General features: G+C 49.0%; 2 protein-coding genes across 2 annotated transcripts; one reads left to right on the top strand and one right to left on the bottom strand.

The window, feature by feature from the left end:
- Positions 1 to 66: 66 nt before the first annotated feature.
- Positions 67 to 3,511, top strand: LOC122623476 (serine/threonine-protein kinase fused). Its single transcript, XM_043802666.1, has 4 exons — positions 67 to 249; positions 321 to 1,690; positions 1,749 to 2,323; positions 2,391 to 3,511. The coding sequence occupies exons 1-4, from the start codon at positions 139 to 141 to the stop codon at positions 2,750 to 2,752; spliced, it is 2,418 nt and encodes an 805-aa protein (XP_043658601.1). The 5' UTR covers positions 67 to 138; the 3' UTR covers positions 2,753 to 3,511.
- LOC122623478 (zinc metalloproteinase nas-14) lies at positions 2,785 to 4,530 on the bottom strand. Its single transcript, XM_043802667.1, has 4 exons — positions 4,341 to 4,530; positions 4,101 to 4,274; positions 3,602 to 4,038; positions 2,785 to 2,964 (listed from the first exon to the last, which is right to left on the bottom strand). The coding sequence occupies exons 1-4, from the start codon at positions 4,528 to 4,530 to the stop codon at positions 2,785 to 2,787; spliced, it is 981 nt and encodes a 326-aa protein (XP_043658602.1).
- Positions 4,531 to 19,865: the final 15,335 nt, after the last annotated feature.

The following is a 19,865-nucleotide window of genomic DNA, read 5'->3' as shown; positions in this document are numbered from 1 at the left end:
CTCTAGTATTTACATATCCCTAAGTACCGAAGCCGAGTCCCCGAGCTCAGAGGTATTTTCGGAGTCGGCTGCTACGGTCATACTTCACATTCTTCAGTGGAAATCGCATCCCAACCCGCAGGAAAACAAGGAATAACTATGAACCGCTACGCGGTAAGCTCGCTGGTGGGGCAAGGATCCTTCGGATGCGTCTACAAGGCGACGCGCAAGGACGACAGCAAGGTGGTGGCCATCAAAGTGATCTCCAAGGTAAGTGGTGTGGCAGGTGATATAGCAACAAGTCCTTTAAATCATGTTTAAACCATGTTCATGTTCTGCAGCGCGGAAGAGCCACAAAAGAGCTGAAGAATCTGCGCAGAGAGTGCGACATCCAGGCCAGACTAAAGCATCCGCACGTCATCGAGATGATTGAGTCCTTCGAGTCGAAGACGGACCTATTCGTGGTCACCGAGTTCGCGCTGATGGATCTGCACCGCTACCTCTCCTACAATGGAGCCATGGGCGAAGAGCCGGCACGTCGCGTGACCGGACATCTGGTGTCCGCTCTGTATTACCTGCATTCTAACCGCATCCTGCACCGGGATCTCAAGCCGCAAAACGTGCTGCTGGACAAGAACATGCACGCGAAGCTCTGCGACTTTGGTCTGGCCCGCAACATGACCCTGGGCACCCATGTGCTCACCTCGATCAAGGGAACGCCCCTCTACATGGCACCGGAGCTGCTGGCGGAGCAGCCGTACGACCACCATGCGGATATGTGGTCACTGGGCTGCATAGCCTACGAGAGCATGGCCGGCCAGCCGCCCTTCTGCGCCAGCTCCATCCTGCATCTGGTGAAGATGATCAAACACGAGGACGTCAAGTGGCCCAGCACGCTGACCAGCGAGTGCCGCTCCTTCCTACAGGGCCTGCTTGAGAAGGACCCCGGCTTGCGCATTTCCTGGACGCAGCTGTTGTGCCATCCCTTCGTTGAGGGACGCATCTTTATTGCAGAAACGCAGGCGGAGGCGGCCAAGGAATCGCCTTTCACAAATCCCGAAGCGAAGGTAAAGTCGTCCAAGCAGTCCGATCAGGAGGCAGGTGATTTGGACGAGGCCTTGGCCGCTTTGAACTTTGGCGAGCCGCGACAGGAAAACTTGAGCACCTCCCGCGACAGCATCAACGCCATTGCACCCAGTGATGTGGAGCATCTTGAGACAGATGTCGAGGACAACATGCAACGCGTGGTCGTTCCGTTCGCAGACTTATCCTACAGGGATCTGTCCGGTGTTCGGGCAATGCCGGTGGTACACCAGCCGCTGATCAACTCGCACACTTGCTTCGTCAGCGGCAACTCCAACATGATCCTCAACCACATGAACGACAACTTCGACTTTCAGCCACCCTTGCGAGACGGAGGCGTGACAGCTAAGCCCATAGTCGTTCCAACTGTACGCCAGTCGCGGAGCAAGGATCTAGAGAAGCGTAAGCTCAGTCAGAATCTGGAAAACTTCTCCGTTCGTTTGGGTCACACTGTCGACAATGAGACACAACGCAAGCCCACGGAGATTGCCACACAGGAGAAGTCTAACCAGGAAAATAAGCCTCCAGCTGAATCGATTTCCAAAGCAAATGCTCAGCCGCCGGAGCAACAGGCACAACAACTAAAGCACTCAATGCATTCCACCAATGAGGAAAAGCTGAGCAGCGAGTAAGTGGCCACAGCGTAACTTGGATTTTCTTTTTCTTACTCCTTTCCCCACTTACAGCAATACTCCACCGTGCTTGCTCCCAGGGTGGGATAGTTGCGATGAATCCCAAAGTCCGCCCATCGAGAACGACGAGTGGCTAGCCTTCTTGAACCGTTCGGTGCAGGAGCTGCTCGACGGCGAACTTGACTCGTTGAAGCAGCACAACCTGGTGAGCATTATTGTGGCACCGCTGCGCAACTCCAAGGCCATTCCACGGGTGCTCAAGAGTGTGGCCCAGTTGTTGTCGCTGCCCTTTGTGCTGGTGGATCCAGTCCTGATTGTTGATCTCGAGCTGATCCGCAACGTGTACGTGGATGTAAAGCTGGTTCCCAATCTCATGTACGCCTGCAAGCTGCTCCTGTCGCACAAGCAACTCTCGGACTCTGCCGCCTCCGCCCCACTCACCATGGGTTCGCTCAGTCGAACGCTGCGCAGCATCCCAGAGCTGACTGTGGAGGAGCTGGAGACTGCTTGCAGTCTGTACGAACTGGTCTGCCACTTGGTACACCTGCAGCAGCAGTTCCTCACTCAGTTCTGCGATGCGGTGGCCATTCTGGCAGCAAGCGATCTGTTCCTAAACTTCCTCACCCACGGTAAGCTTATCTTGGATAACATGAGCCGACTTCTGTAATTTGTAAACCCATTCCCGTTCTCCCGCAGACTTCAGGCAATCGGATTCGGACTCCGCCTCTGTTCGCCTGGCTGGCTGCATGTTGGCCCTGATGGGCTGTGTGCTGCGCGAACTGCCCGAGAACGCCGAGCTGGTAGAGCGGATTGTGTTTAGTCCGCGGCTAAACTTCGTCTCGCTCCTGCAGAGCCGGCACCACCTGTTGCGGCAACGTTCTTGCCAGCTCCTGCGCCTGCTGGCCCGCTTCAGCTTGCGCGGCGTGCAGCGCATCTGGAATGGGGAGCTGCGATTTGCGCTGCAGCAACTGTCTGAGCACCACTCGTATCCGGCACTCCGAGGGGAGGCCGCCCAGACCCTCGACGAGATCAGTCACTTCACGTTTTTCGTCACCTAGCCGGCACTTTCTTTTATTGGCCTCAGGCGTCTCTATCCGAGCAGATCCTGAATGTTGCCCTGGAAGTAGCCGATCAGCTCGTCGATGTAGTTCCCAAAGCGGTCGAAGTTAAGTAGGTAGTCCTCGCTGCAGTCCTGCTCGTACATCTCGTTTAGCTTGGACACATCCTTGTCGGAGAGGCCGCGTCTCTGGCCCAGCGAGGCGTACGGGTCCTGGAAGCAACGGAAAGGAAGAGTCAGAGTCCTCAACTACTAACAAGTCATTTTCAAACATCTCATCACTTTAACTATAACCGCTAAGGTTTAGTCAGCCATTCAGCTAAGGCATTTTCTTTAGGAATACATCCAACTGAACAAGGAAGCAAAAAGCTTCATCTACTCCTAGTTATACGTTATTGGACCACGTGTTAATATAGGTATTCCTAATCCGATAATGATCAAATCACTATTACTATCGCATTTAAATATTTGGTGAGCCATGATTTTTTGCATTCGTAATGAATTATAGTTAAGTGATAGCTGTTTTTGAACGCACATGATCAAGTAGAATAGAGCCAGTGTTTGATGTGCAGAATTAGATTGTTAGAATAGTAGTTTGTATCTCGAAATATAACCATTAAGAGTAGTAGGTGTTAAGAGCATAGTCGGTTTATAGCAAGTGAATTCACTGTATGTCTATACTATACGTCCGATAGTTCGCAGTATTACAATTGAATGTTACACTGAACTTATTTACCATGTAAGCGATTTAAAAGAACATTCAATTACATAAATGTGCCAGTGCATAAATACTTTGTAGTTAATGACTGGATATGAGAGACTTTGGAACCATTTCGGATGGCCTACTCACCAGCGGCTCTATGGTGGCCTTTCCGTTCTTGCTGAAGGCCCGCGAGCTGTAGTGCATGACGCTCTGGTAGTCGTACTCCACGCCGAAGTTGGTGATGTGGGTGCGGGCGTACTTGTTGAAGTTGTGCCCGTGCCCGTCGAGGATGTTCTCCCAGTTGATCTTGACGTACTCATCCCGCTCCGTGGCGCTCTGCTGGTGGTAGAAGCCGAGGGCGTGCAGCAGCTCGTGCACCACCACGCCGTGGGTGACGCACTTGGGCGTGTTCAGGTTGAGCACCTGGCCACCAGAACGCCTGCCGACGCTCGACCAGCAGCCGGAGTAGTTGCCCTTGATGAGCAGCCAGTGCTTGTCGCCCTGCTCGTACGGCCGGAAGCGTATGCAGGTGCGGTCGTGGTACTCCTTGAAGGCCTTCAGTATGATCATGGTCTGGTTGGCGGCTGTTTGGATAGTGGATAATGGGGGTATTACTATTTTACGCTGCTTGGAGGCGTTTACTCACTGAAGTCTTGGGGGTCTATGTAGAAGGGCACGGCGGCCTCTGGCCAGGTGAGCCGCTCGTTCAGCAGCCCGTTGCGCAGCAGCTCGCGATGCAGCATGATGTCGCCCTCGAAGAGGCCGCAGTGCTCCCAGATGTTCGTCTCGCTATCCTCCGTCCAGAAGTTGAAGGCAGGACCTGCAAGTGCCAATGGCCGAGTGTATTGAATATGCAATGTAGAATGATGGAATGTTGGCTACCTACTGTTGTGCCGACGCAGCATCTGCATGTTGGCGCCCCACCTGGGCGCTGGTGGCACCGCGGGTCGTGCGCGAGGAAGCGCCTTTCGCGTGGCAAGGGCATCCGCCTCCGATGTGGCGCCCAGGGCCAAGGCCAGGGCGGACAACGACCAAAAACAAATCAGAGCGGGAACGATGAGCGCACTTCTCGGCATTGTTGGGGTGAAAGAAACGCCGGCCATGTGGCGTCGACGCTTTTATATGGCACTGCGTATTGGGGCGGGGCAATGGCAATGGCAATTCCAATTGAAAGTACGAGTGAGTACTGAGTGACGGACTGACTGGGCGACTGGGCGCCTGAATGACGGACGCCCACGCCGCTGGATTTCGGATTTATGCATAACTCAACGGACTTAATGGCTCTCTCTTTCGGCGCGCATTCAAATTCCCCCGCCTCGACTTTTACGGCTTTTGATTCCAAATTTAACTGGGATATTGGGTTATCAGTGGCAACGGTGTGCGCATATGAAAATAGCACACTCTCTTCCCCAGTTCCAGTGCCGGTGGCAATACCAGTACCAGTATCAGTACCCATTACCCAGTGCCATCATCGAGTGGCAGTGGCAGTAGTGCCTTCCTGTCTTCCTATCTCGAATCGATCTGCATTTCAATCTCGATCTCACGTCCGCACAGAAAGAGAGAAAAGGCGGCAGAGACACCATGGAAAGCCGGGAGGAGAGTTCTTTGACCCCCATCGATTGATGATGTTGATGGCCAATGACAGTTGGCATCTGTCGTTGGCAAAAGTGAACGCTGGCAGGTATCTCTGGTCATCTTCTCCCTTTCTCTGACCCAGACCCGGATGGCTTCGCTGATCCGCCAATTTAGTGGGTCACTGCAGTGGCACTGGCAGTGGCGGTGGCTTTAAGTGGGTCACCGAGTGGGCACCCACAAGATCACCAGAACACGATTTCGTCAAGTCGAGATGTGGGACCAGGCAACAAGGCAACCGGGCAGCCCAATCTGTGTGCCACAATCTAGATCCACAGCGGCTTTCTTGTGCAGCTCCAGCAATTACCAGCGGATGGCTATGGAGTGCCACACATTTCTTTCTAACTCGTTGTGGAACAGCCACTTACTACTCGCTGCTGCCGCTGCTGCTGCTGCACTTTCACTACGAAATTGCACCGAAATCTAAGCCACATTGCAATGGATTTTGAGAACATTTTGGTCATGGCAACTGGAAATGCCTGGCCATCAGCAAGAGTAGCGGATGCAGAAAACTCCGGGCAGCTCCAACTTCATCTCCGAGTCCGAATTCGAATCCCCGACTACGACTACGACTGCAGCAGCAGCAGCATCAGGGGCAACGACAGCAAAACACATTTGACGTACTATCTGCGATGTACTTGATCTTTGTCGAAAACTTGACACACTTTTTTCGGTCAACGGCTGGCGGCGGCAAATGGCAACGACTTCCAGCTCGACTGCGGAAAATTCGAGGGAAATCGCTAGTTACACAGAGAAAAAACAGTGCCATAAATAAATTAGTAGTAATCTTAGTGTAATAAAACAATATATACGCAGTCACTAAATTCAAATGAATATCTGCCATTGGTTTTAAAACTATATATATTAAATATAGCATAAGCCAGCACATTTTTTCGTGTGCACTTAGCAAAATAGCATGCTAAGAGTCGCGTCATCAGCATCGTTTCAAATGCAATTTTAAATCGAGAAAGTTTAGCAGAGATTGTGAATTTGCGACAAGACAAGCGGGACCGCAAATGCAGAAGCAGATGCAGATGCAGATGCAAAGATACATGGATGCAGCGACCGAGTCTCTGGCTCCAGGCGGCAATTGACTTCCTGCATGGCGCTGAGAACGCTGGCTTTCGGTGGGTGTTAGATGGTTGGCTGGTTAGATCGTTGGATCGTTGGAAGGTGGGTTTGTTAGTTGGTTGGTTGGTTGCACTGTTGGGTTCTTGGCCTTTGTTGTTTTTCACTTTTGGCCAGCGGCAGTCACTTTCTGCGCCACTGGCCCAGAAACGGGCCTTGTTTGCGGAGCCATCAAGTGCTAGGAGTCGGAGTTGGAGTTCGGTTCCTCTCCAGAGATCAGATTTCTCCACTTCCTTTTGGCCGCTGCTGACACAGAACTGTCAGCTCGTCAAATCGAGGCACTCGGGCAGTGAGAAGCAGAAGGCAGAAGAATCCAATTCTATGCCCAGTCCAAAGGGGAAGTCCAAGTGGAGGAAAAGGGTGCTCCTCCTCGTCGGCGGACTGCTTAATAGACCAGAAATGCGTGCGTGCTGCAACGTTTGGATTTCACCTGTCGGCTAGGCGGAATGGCTTTCCACAGCTTCCACTGTTACGGCACCGAAACGCAAGACAAAACAAGAGAAAAATCGATTGAAAACCACAGCGGCAGCAACAGCAGCAGCTTGCCAAAACAAATCCAAACTAAGGCCCAAGCTGAAAACCAGTTGCGGCAGTTTCCTTCCGGAATCAATTATTTTTCACTTTGCTGATTTTTCACGTTCATGGTCACAAATGTGCAGCAGCAGCAACAAGCATGCAACGGCGTCAGTGTGTCAGTAGTGGCAGCCACTAAAAGCTAGTAGGAGCCACTAAGTGCCACTAAAAGCCGGCAAAATGCACGACTGGCGGCTGCCTTGTTTTGTATTTTGCAGCTTGCGGCTGCTGGTGTTTTCAGCGAGCTTATCGTTGTGCACATTTTTATTATTTTTTTTTCAGGCTGATGCTGCCTTTTGCTGGCTTTTCGAGTGCTTTTCCGACAGCAGCGCTTCCCATTTTGCGTTAGCGACAATTTGGTCGACTGGCACTGGCCGATTGACGGACTCTCAAGACGATTCCAAGAAATTTCTATCACCAACTCGACATTAGTTTAATTGGTGAAATTGACTACGGATTCGATTCGATTCGGATTTTTGTGGTGTTTCTTCGCCTTGACGCTGCTTTTGTTTGTCACAGCGGCGGCCCCAAAAACGCATTGGGCGAAAGTATCCGCCGGCCATATTTGATCATCCAGATGAGAGCCTGATTAATGTGATATTCACAGCTAGTCGGGGATCCCCGTATTTTAGCCATGGCCCAAAGGGCCGTGCTCATTAATTGGATTTTAATGTAATACGAAATCAGAATAAATTGCCAACATTTCTACCCAGAAGCATATATAATATATTTAACTTATTAACTTAACTACTATTAATAGCGCAGTTAGCTCTTAATCTCTAACTATTATGTTCGGAATTGGTGATTTTAAGTAAAAATGTAGGACTCCACATCCCTTAGCATCATCGCATTCCGCAGAGCTGCCACGGCCTTCAAGAGTTTCCGCGCGAAACGAAAGACTTAGGCAACGAACTTGCTAGAAAAGTTGCAGCAATTTGCAAGCAGAGCGAAAGTTATCTTGCAATTGATTGATTACTAACTTTCTACTACCCAGAGAAATTTTAATATGTGCAATTTGCGATGATTCTGAGCGCGGGGAGGGCGGAGGGTAATAGCGACTCCCAGGAGAGGCGCTTCAGCTATCTGCAGCCAGAGCGAAAGCAGAACACTGGAGTGGCGCTATATGGCCACCATATATGGCCACCATATATGGCCACCATCAAATGTTAATGAACTTTGCATGCATAAACTGCAGGAGCCATCCAGCACAGCCGCCTGTGCCGATTCCCCGAAATGTGCCACATGCCGCATAGTCGCACACAATGCACCATAGTGTCATTGAAAGCGCAGGTCCAGCTTACCTAATTGGCGGTGCTTAAGGCCAGGGTTTGTGCCACTTCGTGCCGCCTTTTGCCCACTTCGGCCACTTCTTTGGGGCACACACATTGCGCATACGCCACCGATCTGCGCCGTTCTCTTTGGCCGCACTCTTTGGCGCCGGATTTCTCTTTCTCCCCGCGGTTTGAGCGCTTTCACGGCCTTATACCGCTCAAACATGTTTGAGCCGCCGCCGCTGGCTCGATCCATCGCTGTTATCACTATCACTTGGCGCGCGCTTGGAGCCAGCCATTCGGCAACGCGCCGCGGCGCTGATAAGACGCGGCTCCAACTGGCAGCTCGGCAACATGGCAGCGGGAATGGGAACGGGTACTGCGGTTATGGTTACTGAGCAGCTGAACAACTGAGCATCTGAGAAACTGAGCAACTGAAAAACTGAGCATCTGAGAAACTGAGAAACTGAGCAACTGAGCAACTGGCAACTGAGCAACTGGCAACTGCAACTACAACTGCAGCCAGTTGCGTCTGATGCCTGATAACAAGCCGAATGCCAAATGTATGCCAAATCAAGTGCATTGAACTCGAGCGGGGCCACAGCGTCGCTGCCGACGCTGGCAGCGACTGCGACGGCAACGTCTACGTCAACGTCGACTGAGACAGCGGCAGCGGCAGCGACGGCACAGCCACGAGCCACATATCCTGCTGTCAGTCCTGCGGATTTTCTCAGCTTTTCCGCCTCTGCAACTTGGGCTTTCGGTGGCGAGTTCAATGACACTTCACCTACTTGTATTCAAATTCGGTGGTGTTGCGGAGGCACTTCCCACACTTTCAAAGCTGAAAAATAGGCTATTAATTAATTATTCTCATAAGTATATAAGTATTTATACGCAATTTATTGCACTCTTTTCTTTAAATTCACATGAATTGTTTGTTAGGATAATCACTATCACTTATCGTTTCGGAAAGACTTCTAATTCGTGATGACGCATAGCTAAGTACTTAAAATGTAGAAAATATAAAATGGCAAGATGGGAATTTTTGGAAAACTGAATCCTGCAACTAAACACTCTGCTAGTGTCTCACTTTTACTTTCAGGACACTTTTCCGGAGCAGTAGTGAAAAAGAGGAGGAGAGACGCTCACTGGGATTGGCCATGATCCCCGCCAGCTGCTGATGATGATGCTGCTGATGATGCTGCTGATGATGCTGGCTAAAAGCAAATTTATAACCAAACTTTCTAAAGTGTGAAAAGAAATAAGAAACATTAAAATTAAACAAGAACTGCTGCTTGCTGCTGCTGCGCGCAGAATCTGCAGCCGCAACGCTATGGCAACGGCAGAAAGAAATTTTTACGGCCTATCTGAAGAGATGTCGTTGTAGTTGTTGTTAATGGTTGTTGCTGGAGCCGCCGCCGCCGCTGCCGCCGCCGTCTACGATCCGCTTCCGCTCCCTCGACCCCCCTTTCCCCCAAAAAGTGCCTCGCTTTTTTTTCATTTTTTTTTTTAAGTTTTTGGAGTCGCTCTTTTTTTTTTGAGGGCAATTAAAAAGTTGTCGAGCTGCGTTGTCGATTGTCTGTTGTCCGTTTTGTCTGTTTGCCAGTTGTATTACGGCTGTTTGGCCAAAAATGTACCGTTGTCGTCTTCTTGGGGCCTTTTTTTGGGGGTTTTATTGGGTTTTCGTATGCGAACGAATATACATTTTTTCGCCACTTTAGGCCTATGTGCTGGCTTTCTTCTGTCACTTGGGCCATGCAGAAAAATACGCGCAGTGTTTGCCTTTTGGTTCCCAGCCATTTGCACCAAAAACTGCGGCAAATTGTTTGCCGTAACATGCGGGTGGGCGTGGCACGGGGGATGGGGGACTCTGTTTGATTTAATCGAACATTTTCTGTTTGCCAGCTTTTATTTGGCCAACACAAACGGGCAGCAGCAGCCGCGAGAAATGGCGAGAAAAGAGTGATAAAAAGCGCGAGAGCGTTGGAACTGCGAAATTTCTCTTCCTTGTGTTTTCCATTTTTTTTTTGTTGCTTCTCGAGCATCATGACCTACCTTCAGAAGGCATTAGCCGAGCATTATGTGACTGGCCTCTCCAGCCGGGTCTTTCTGCAGGACCTCTGCCAGAATCGGCCGCCTAGATGAGCTCTCTTCTTGACCCAATCGAAACCGATGCTGCGGGTATATTCATATTTAACAACTTTCAGAGAGATGCTTTCACTTCCATGCCAGCAATTTGGCCACTGCGCCGCGGCGACTTCTTCCGCGTGCGATTTGCGATCTGCCAACTGCGATTTGCATGATGCACTCGCGCATGGCATCGAAAGTGGGCATAGGCCCATAGATCGCATCCTGTGCCCATCTGTGCACGAATCTGGATCGGTCGGAGTCGGTGTGGCAATCGAAGTGGAGGACGAGAAGTAGGAAGACGGGGCCAAAACGAAGGCAATAACGTGAATATGATCATTAGCATAAATAATGGTGAAAAAAATGAACACACACTCGTAGCTCCAGCAGTGTTTGTACCTGTGTGGCTGTATCTGTATCTGTATCCGTATCTGTATCTGTATCTGTAGCTCTACCTGTGCCCGCTGTGCCTGTATCTGTATCTGTCTGTTAATGTATCTGTATCTGTATCTGCGGCTCTTGCCTGTGTTTACAACACACATTTCAAAAGTCGGTGACTGTGGCACTGAGTTAGTAGTGCGTTAAGTCAACGAACGCAGTCGCGCAGACGCCGGCAGAGGACGTCGACAGAGGCAGCGGCTCTGGGATTTCGAGGGGGGTATTGGGGGGCCAGGTGGGGCCAGTTGGAGGAAGGTGGCTTACGATGGGGACGATGTCATATGGTATATGGTACGTTATGGTATGGCATGGTATGGCATGGTATGGCTTGGTTTGGTATGGGTCCCAGTGCAATGCAAACGCACTTACCAGCTCTTTGGTTTGGTTTGGTTTGCTTCGGTTCGATTTGGTTTCGGGCTGGCGTTTTTAATTTTTCGCCTGGTTTTGCATGGCTTTCACGAAAAACGTTGCAAGTTTGCTTCATGGCGCCGCAGTCGACGCTGATTTTTTTTTGGATTTTTTTTTGGCAAACTTTGGCACACACAGTTTATTGAACTTTGGGTTGGGATTCTCTGCTGGGCGCCATTCATCATTACCATTACCATTCTCATTCTCAGCGCTGTGATTATTGCTCTACGCGGAGCACGAGACTTTCTCCAGCGTCGTGTCATCTCATTATTTATTTATTATTATTATTTGTGGGAGTGGGTATGGATATCGGAATGGGTATGGGTATGGATATGGATATGGGTAGGGGATTGGGATTTGGGAATGGAGTCGAGTGCATCTGGCGCCCTTGTGGAATGCCTTGTTTGCCGACCATGTTTGCCGGCGATTGTTATCTGTGCCTGTATCTGAAGTCTCTCTCTATATATCTATAGCTCGGTGGCCGAAAACTCGGTCAAAATGTTCAGGCAAATATTTGAGGTGTGGAGATTGAGATTGAGAGTGGGTTGACTCAAGCCCTTTGTCCGCCCGATAAGCTGGCTTTGCCGGGTTATACAACAACAGCGGACCCCACGTGACCAAATGAAAATTAAAAAAAAAATTATAAGAAAAGGGGCAGAGGGTAAGATGCAACCGGAACAGGGCTTTATATCACACTGCAAGCCATTGGAATGAGGCAAAAAGATGACCAGGCAGATGCAACGGCACTATCGTAAAGAGCTTTAAGATCCCCCGACTTTTGGTTGGCACAGCACTTATGGCATTGTGGCGAGATGCTGCAACCGCCTGGCGTTTCCGTTTCCAGTGCTTAGCCGGGTCCGTTCCACTGGTTATGTGACTTATAGACCGACAGACGGAGGGACGGACATACTCAAGTGTCGTTACAGTCAAATAAAATAAAGAGAAACACACGCAGAGCTGGAAAAATTTCACCGCTTTTTTCAGTTTACGATCGCTGCACGTTCAAGGGCCTTACGTAAAGTCCAAGTCGCTCCAATCCAATCCAATACAATCCAATCCAATCCGATCATATACGATGCGATCATATACTATGCGATACCAGTCTGGGCCCTTTATGCACAATGCGCATGAAATTAACTTGATAGTCGCATAGTCGCATATTGTCCAATGTCGTCCAACACACACCCCCAGTAGCCCCAGTAGCACCAGTAGCCATAGTAGCCCCAGTAGCCCAAGTAGCCGGCTAAAGGTACGAGTTAGATTAGACCCAGTTCGAGATGAGGCCCAGATCAACGGCCGCATCTGAAATTATATGATAGTTGGTCGATTTCAAATTCAGTGTTTTCCATGTTTTGCATAATACAAATGCCTACCAAATGAATTAAAAGGCGAACGAACAAAAAGTCAGAGACAGATCGATGAAAAAATCATTCGAAAATTAATGTAACTGGCGCTTGAATGCGCCTGTGCCTGCTACCCTAAGTTTACGTTGCGTACTTACGACTGTTTAGTGGGTTTGTCAGTTGGCGATTGTAAAACTATTATTCGGTCTCAAAATGTTGCATGCAACTTACATGCATTCATTTCATTTTGTTAGCATGAATACTGCACTAATCTTTAATAGTAACTCAATCGAAAGAGGTGTTTCTTTCAGATATTCAGGTATTCAGATATTTACGGGGTATTTCCAGTGCGAGTAAGTTTGTGGTGAGCTGAGGATGGATTGTGACATGCTTTTAGGGTCGCCCCCGGTGGCTCTTTAGGCAATATTTCTACTTTGCATAAGTAGAAATTTTTGTTCGACTTTGGTTTTGGGTTTTGGGATTTGGGTTTGAGTTTTGAAGTTTGAGTTTGAGTTTGGATTGGTTTAAGTTTGGCTTTGTGTTTTATTTGCATTTCGTTGCCATTGCGGTCATTAATTTTATTTATTTTCGTTTTTAAATCAAAACTGGTTGCTTGGACACTCCGATTGTTTGCTGTTGTTTGCCGTTGTCATGGACTTTGTCTTTTTGGTTTTTCGGTTTTTCGGTTTTTTGGTTTTTCGGTTTTTGGCTCTTGGTTTTGGGCTCGAGTTTTAGGTTGATGTTTAAGTTTGGGCCTGTTTCAGGGCTTGGAGCGTTGTCAACATTCATAATTTGTCATCGAATGCGTTTGTAATTTGAAGTGATTAAGCATTTTTCGCTTTTGTATGCGCCTTTTTTGTTTGCTTTGGTTTGCTTTGGCTTGATTTGGTTGGGTTGGGTTGGCTTTTTAATTTGTCGCTTTTCAGCCGACTTAATTTTAGTTTCTGTGTGTGCGTATGCTTTTATGATTTTATTTTTATTTCCCTTATGTAGCGCAGGGCTTTGCACTTTCTCCAATTAAAATTAAATTAAATAATCGCTCCGAGTTTTGGCGCTCTTACTTTGAATGATCGCCGAATGTTTCATAGGATTTGTCCCTTTTTGATTAATAACCATTTTGTTGAGATTTCACCATAGCTTTAAGATCCAATGGATGCATCCTATTCCCATTCCGATCCGATTCAGATCCGATTCAGATCCCTGTGCCAGCCGAGAAGCCCGTCCAATGGAGCGCAGCAAGTTGAACAAACTTTGCAAAGAGCGCGGATAAAAATTAAGCGCTTGAATTATCGTTTTGAAGGCCATCGCGGTATGAAAATGATCGGCGAACGAGGCTAGGCATGCGCAATAGTGGACAGCCCCCACAGTCCCCAGAGCCCCCATCCTCCCCATGCTCCCCACCACTGGAGCAGGCCGGACCAGAAGCTGGAGCGGAGCGGAGCAGCCTTCTCGCTCATCGCTCATCGAACGCCCCGTACCGCCAACGCCCGAGCGCGAGCGGCTGGGAAGTGGAATTGGAAGTGGGAAGTTGGCGGCGGGGGAAGGGGGAGGGGGGAGGGGGTGCGGTACGGAACAGGGTGGGGTGTGGGGTGGAGTGGGGTGGGGCAATGTGGGGCGGATCGGTGCGAGTGCGAGGTGACGCTCAAAGTGCACAAAAGTTCAATAAACTAAAAAAGTGTCTTTTAAAACAGGTAAACACATACACACACACACCTACACACACACAAACAGATAGAGCGACATGCCCCGTGTGTGTGGTATGTATAGTATGTGTAGTATGTATAGTATGTTTACCAAGTGTACATTGTTGCTGCGCCAGCTGAGGTGTAAAGCGAAATGCAGTTCTTGTCAAGCAAGCTGCTGCACCACCAGCAGCACCAGCACCAGCACCACCAGCACCACCAGCACCACCAGAACCACCACCATCGCCACCACCATCGCCACCACCACAGAATCAGAATATAAAGCTGGCGTATCCGATCCGAACCAGAATCCAGCGCTAGTCCCAGTCGGCCAATGGTGCGTATGCGTGATATGCAAAGGGAAGCACTGGAGCATGGACCACGGGTGGATTATAAGCGAAAACGTATCGAAAACCAACACACAGTCCCAATATCTAAAGGCTAATACTACTCAAATATCATATCATTATGGGTGCACACGCACCTAAGCTCAGTAAAAGCCTACATGTTTAAAATTTAAATGAGACACGCTTAGGTTGCAGCATAAATATTCATATGAATTCCAAAATTAAATATAATATTAAGTTTGATTTGGGGTAAGGCTCAGTATGCTAAATAAGAAAGTCAGCAGGAATTATACAAGTTCAAACTTAAAGCTTTAACTTTACATTCACTAGCTTTATAAGATTATTGCAATAAACTAAATAGAAAATGTCATTAAACTATTAAAGGAAGAATATACCTAAAATAAATTAAGGAATATACATTTATCCTGATAAAATTCCTTTTAAAAGCAGGAACCCTGAATAGTTAAGAAGTGATTACTCTGAACTGGAATCAACAAGAACTCCTTCAGTTCGCGGAGCTGCGGTCAGTGACTCCTAGTCTACCCTCTTACTCCCAGCTGAGAGCTGATGGATTTTGAAAGTACCCAAAAAGGCCTGGTAGAGATTATTCGATTTCCCGTTTCGCCAGGCAGTCACCACCACTTCCTGCCCAGGATGCAGAGCCTCGAGATCTGGATCTCCGCAGCTGGAGTTGTTCCGCTTGCACGGAGACCCCATTTGTCTTGGCCAAGTGCACATACACTCGTCATTGATTAAGATTCCGATTACGATTCCGATTCCAATTCCGACTTCGACTTCGAGTCCAATTCCGATTCCAATTCCAATTCCGATCGGGCCGAAACTTTCTCGCTCTCGCCAAGTGAAATGCGTCTGCCTCCGAGTGGAGTGAAGTGAAGTGGAGGAGTGGAGTGGAGTGGAGTGGAGTGGAGTGGCCATCAACCTTTATTGTGCTACAAAAAGAATCTTGGCTGCTTCTCTGGGGTTTTTGAACTCTGGAGCTTTCGTTTTTGTCGGCCAGCTGATGGGAGATTCTATGCCAATGACCAGCGGACTGCCGCTGTTGTGGATTTATATGATATACATATGCCTTATTCCAGTACTATGTTCCATATGCTCCAATTCCAATGACCCAAAGCTGAGGGCATTCAAAATGCTTTCATATTCAAAGTATCTGTATCTGTATCTGTTTTTGTATCTGTATCTGTATCTGTATTTGTATCTGTATTTGTATCGCTGTGGTGTGGCTGGAAACTCCGAACTCGCACCCGAGACCCACTAAAAAGTGAAGAAGCGAGAGTTGGCAGATGATGATGATGACGTTGGATGTTAATGGTGCTGGTGATGGTGATGGCGATGGTGATGGTTATGGCTCTCGAGGTGGCTTTCTAATTGTTGTTGCTGCTTGCCAGCTGAGAGCTCAGTCGCCGAGCAGCTGATTAGAAGTTCCCGCAGCCTCGGCCATGGCGATTCGATTGGCAAAACCACTTGGACGTCGACGGAGGCGGAGCAGAGATTTCGACCGAGGCAGAGCTCCATCAGTTTCAGCTTCAGCTTCAGCTTCAACTTCGCCGTCGGCAGCGGCATCGGCAGCGGCAGCGGCAGCGGACTGGGTTTGTCTTGGCTTGAATACAGATGCGGGTTCGTTGACCGGCAAAGTTTTTGAAGTTTATTGCTGCGCCGCTGACTGTCCGTTGGCCCCGCTTTCAGTGAGCCAAATATGCAACCAGGAACCTCCGTGATCACTATGCCTTTTTATCTTGTTATTTTGCTATTTTGATATTTTTATATATCCCCTCCCACGCAGCAGACGCTCCTGGGTCAGCTGTGCGGCCAGCTGTTCTAGCCAAAAGAAGAAAAAAACTTCCGCTTTTTGGCCGCGTTCATTGGCTTCTCTTTCGTTCGTTCGCTGGTTGGTTCGTTGGTTGAGTAAACTCTCGCGCAGACCAGACCGGACTTCATCTCCGGTATCTCGGATCGCATCGTATTGGATCTCATCGTATTGGATCGGATCGGATCAACGAACGGGGCAAATCAAGTGGCTTCTATTTCGAGCACGGCGCTTAGATATTTTTGGCACGCTTCTTCCGGTGACTTGAGAGACGTCGTCGACCTTTTCATATCGGAATTGGTATTGGATTTGGAATTGGTATTGGTATGGGAATTCGAACTCGAATCTGAATCGGAATTGGAATCTCCACCCGCCGCCACCCACAAAATCAAGTGATTTGTATTCGTTTTTTGTGTTTTGGGGTTGACAAACTTTTCGGCTGCTTTTCGTGTTGCCTGCCAGCTCTGCCAGCCAAGATCAGCTGTGTTTTTGTGGCGGTGGCGGTGGCGATGGCTCTGCTTATTATGTAACACGAAAAGTCAACGCAATTTTGGAGTTTATTGACTGTACAGTATAAGTTTTTTCGTTGATTTTTTGTATATTTTTTTTGTATATTTTTTTTTTGGGTATGCTGGCTGTTGGGATGCTGCGCAGCATCGATGATGAAAGTTGTACGGCAATGGGGGTGGCGCCTGATGGCGAGAAAGTTGCCCGAAATAACCAAAGTTAAGGTAACACACAGATAAAACGCTTGCCGAAACAAATATTCGCAAAAGTTTATTGACTTTTGATCCCAACGCATTATTGTTGGGGTGGGTAATGGTTGTTTTTGTTTCTCATTTTTTGTTTCACCGCCAGTTGCTGGCCGCTGTTTGCGCAATCCACTGGCATTGTTGTTGTTGTTGTTGTTAATGTTGTTGTTGTTGTTGTTTTGACTGCTCATAATGCATATACGTAACGGTATCGACAGGAAGTCGTGGACGTGGATGCGGTTTATTTGCCGCAGGAGTTCATTCAATGCCGGCTGCGGGTTCCAGTTTCGCGCCGGGGTCGTCGTCGCATTTGTTGTTTGTTGTTTGTTGTGACTGTTGGCGACTGTTGCGATTGTTGTGGCTGTTGTGGCTGCCGGCTGGAGCACGTGCTGCACTTGCGCGGGATGCCCAAGGTTGGCCAGTGACTCGAGGAAGTCGCTTGCTTGGGGGGGGGGGCCCTCCAAAAAAGCCACAGGTTTACTTCCTTCCACCGCACGGGATTAAGCAAGTAAGCGAGTAAGCAAGTTTGTGCTTATTGAAGTCTTTCGATTTGCGGGTGGCATTTTTGACTAAAGGTTGACTGCACATTAGCGGTGGCTGATGATTAAAGTGCCATGAATACTTTTAGTTACTTTTAGTTAATGGATTTTATATTATCAAGTTTGTGTCATTGAAGTCTTTCGTTTACGGGCCCTAAAAACATGCAAGCTATCCATTTAGGTATTTCTCCGCACAGCTATAGGCCATAAAAGAAATCCCAGCGCTGTGCTCACTGCTCACTCGAAAGCGATTTGCCACCAAGTTCGTGCCATTGAAGTCTTTCGTTTGCATGCCCAGCCAGAGAACGCAAATTATTCTGGAGCGAAAGAGACGACGCCGTCGTGTGTTCGTTCTGTCGTGTTGCCAACACAACAACGCTTCCCCCCCGCCAACTCCCGGCTCCCTTTCCTGCCCCCCTGCCCCCTCTCCCCCCGCTTCCACCGTTCCACCATTCTGGCCAACTCCCAGCTCCAGTATCAGCGTGCTGCCGCGTTTTCTGGTTTGGCAGCTGCTTCTTGGGAACACTCACGCTCACGTTCACGCTCACACGCATACCGACACATGCTCGCCGTAGCCGTCGCCCCTTTGCATTGGTATATGTAGGTCTACGTCCGATTTCACTTTCACTTTTAAAGGTTTACGAACTTTTCTGTTTACAAGTCAACGCTGCTGCCGGCTTCGTCAGCAGCAGCGCCAGCGTTGACGACGACGTCGGCGTCGTGGAAGACAGCGTACACGGGGAGAAATGCAGATTGCTGGCGAATTTATATATATTCTTTTACTTTCCTATCTAGTTAATGGTTGAGTGAGATTCGCTGTACAATCGAAACTGGGTTAAATCGACTGCATATCTTTACTTTTTTGTCGATGAGCAAATAATAATTATACGCCAAATTACGAATTCCTTGGTTATTATTATAATAAAATTAATGTGTATCGAATTGGCACTACTTTAAACTAGTCATTAGCACATAAGTGAGTATGTTGCTATATTCGGCAGGCTGTCGGTGCTAAAAAGCTACAATAATTGATACTAAACTCATTTTAAACTCATTTAAATGGGTGTGCTTTTACCTACATAGTTCCTTAATACATAAATTTATGAATACATATCGATTTCGTGTGGGGTTTTCTTTCTATGTAGCGCACATTTCAAATGCCGCTCACTTGTTGAGCAAGAGGGGGAGGAGGAGGAGGAGGAGGATTGCCAAGTGTATGGGGCATCCAGTCGTCTGCACAAGGAAGTTGCCTCTGCGGCGCTTCGACTTCCTTGACATTGAAGCAAGGATTTTGGCCCCGCCAAAAGCGCACTCGCCTCGGAAGTCACGGCATTTAAGTGTGTGACTGTGTGTGTGTGTGCTTGTGGTGTGGTGTAGTGTGGCTCGGTGGTTTGGTGGTTCGGTGGCGGTGCTAGCAATGCTGTTTTTTAGTCGGTCGGTCATTGACCGTTGCGCTGAGACGCAGTGACGCCGCTGCCATTGGCATGGCCGACGCGGTGGCTGCGGCAACTGCGGCAACAGCGGCAACTGAGACAACTGCGGCGCTGTTATCCTGCCATCTAACTGGTGGCCAAGAGGCCAGAGTGAGATGCGGATACCCAGAGCTATATGGTTATGGCTATGGGAATGGGTACGGCTCTGGCTCTGATGACGACAACATTAGCCGCTGTTGCTGCCGCTGTTGCTGCTGCTGCTGTTGCTGCTGCTGCTGCTGCAGCGTCGTCTACCCAACTTGTTGGACAAGTTGACGGCCTACGCGAGTGTGCATTGCATTGATTGGGTTTGGGGGACTGGGGGTTCCCAGGGGCGGGGGGCGGTGGATCTCAGATCTGGGGGAGATGCCAGGGGAGCGGCTGGGGGGGGGGGGCAGGCGAGGGGAATTGGAGGCTTGTGCGTTTGCGTTTGCGCAAAAGTCAATGAACTCCCGCTGCGGCAGTGCGGCAGTGCAGCAGTGGGGGCGTCTTGCTGCCAAAGTGGTGCGCCTTCCATGTGGATGTGTGGTGTGCAGCGTGTGTTGTGTTGTGGTGTGCAGCGTGTGGTGTGCAGTGTGTCGCATGGAATTCGCACGCAGACATGTGCAGGCTGGGAATGTAGGTAAGCCACTTGTTGTTGTTTCTAACCTTTTTGCAATGCATTAGGCAACCGAACCGACTCACTGTCAACACTTGGCCAGAGTGCATTGATCTCGCCATTGAGTGCGAGTGTTTGGCTCCATTTGGCAGTGCGTGTTTGCTTTGGGAATGGTGATGGTGATGGCGATGGCGATGTGATGATGTTGTGATGGTGATGGATAGTAGACAGTGGATAGTGGATAGTGGATAATGGGGGATTGCATGACACAGT

The sequence above is a fragment of the Drosophila teissieri genome, chromosome X (assembly GCF_016746235.2).
Source record: "Drosophila teissieri strain GT53w chromosome X, Prin_Dtei_1.1, whole genome shotgun sequence".
Taxonomy (NCBI): domain Eukaryota; kingdom Metazoa; phylum Arthropoda; class Insecta; order Diptera; family Drosophilidae; genus Drosophila; species Drosophila teissieri.
This window is presented reverse-complemented; position numbering and strand designations above follow the sequence as displayed.

Coding starts and splice junctions, on each gene's coding strand:
- LOC122623476 (XM_043802666.1), top strand. CDS start 139: ATGAACCGCTACGCGGTAAGCTCGCTGGTGGGGCAAGGATCCTTCGGA. Junction 250..320: donor CCATCAAAGTGATCTCCAAG/GTAAGTGGTGTG, acceptor CATGTTCTGCAG/CGCGGAAGAGCCACAAAAGA. Junction 1,691..1,748: donor GAGGAAAAGCTGAGCAGCGA/GTAAGTGGCCAC, acceptor CCCCACTTACAG/CAATACTCCACCGTGCTTGC.
- LOC122623478 (XM_043802667.1), bottom strand. CDS start 4,530: ATGCCGAGAAGTGCGCTCATCGTTCCCGCTCTGATTTGTTTTTGGTCG. Junction 4,275..4,340: donor GATGCTGCGTCGGCACAACA/GTAGGTAGCCAA, acceptor TGGCACTTGCAG/GTCCTGCCTTCAACTTCTGG. Junction 4,039..4,100: donor CATAGACCCCCAAGACTTCA/GTGAGTAAACGC, acceptor CTATCCAAACAG/CCGCCAACCAGACCATGATC.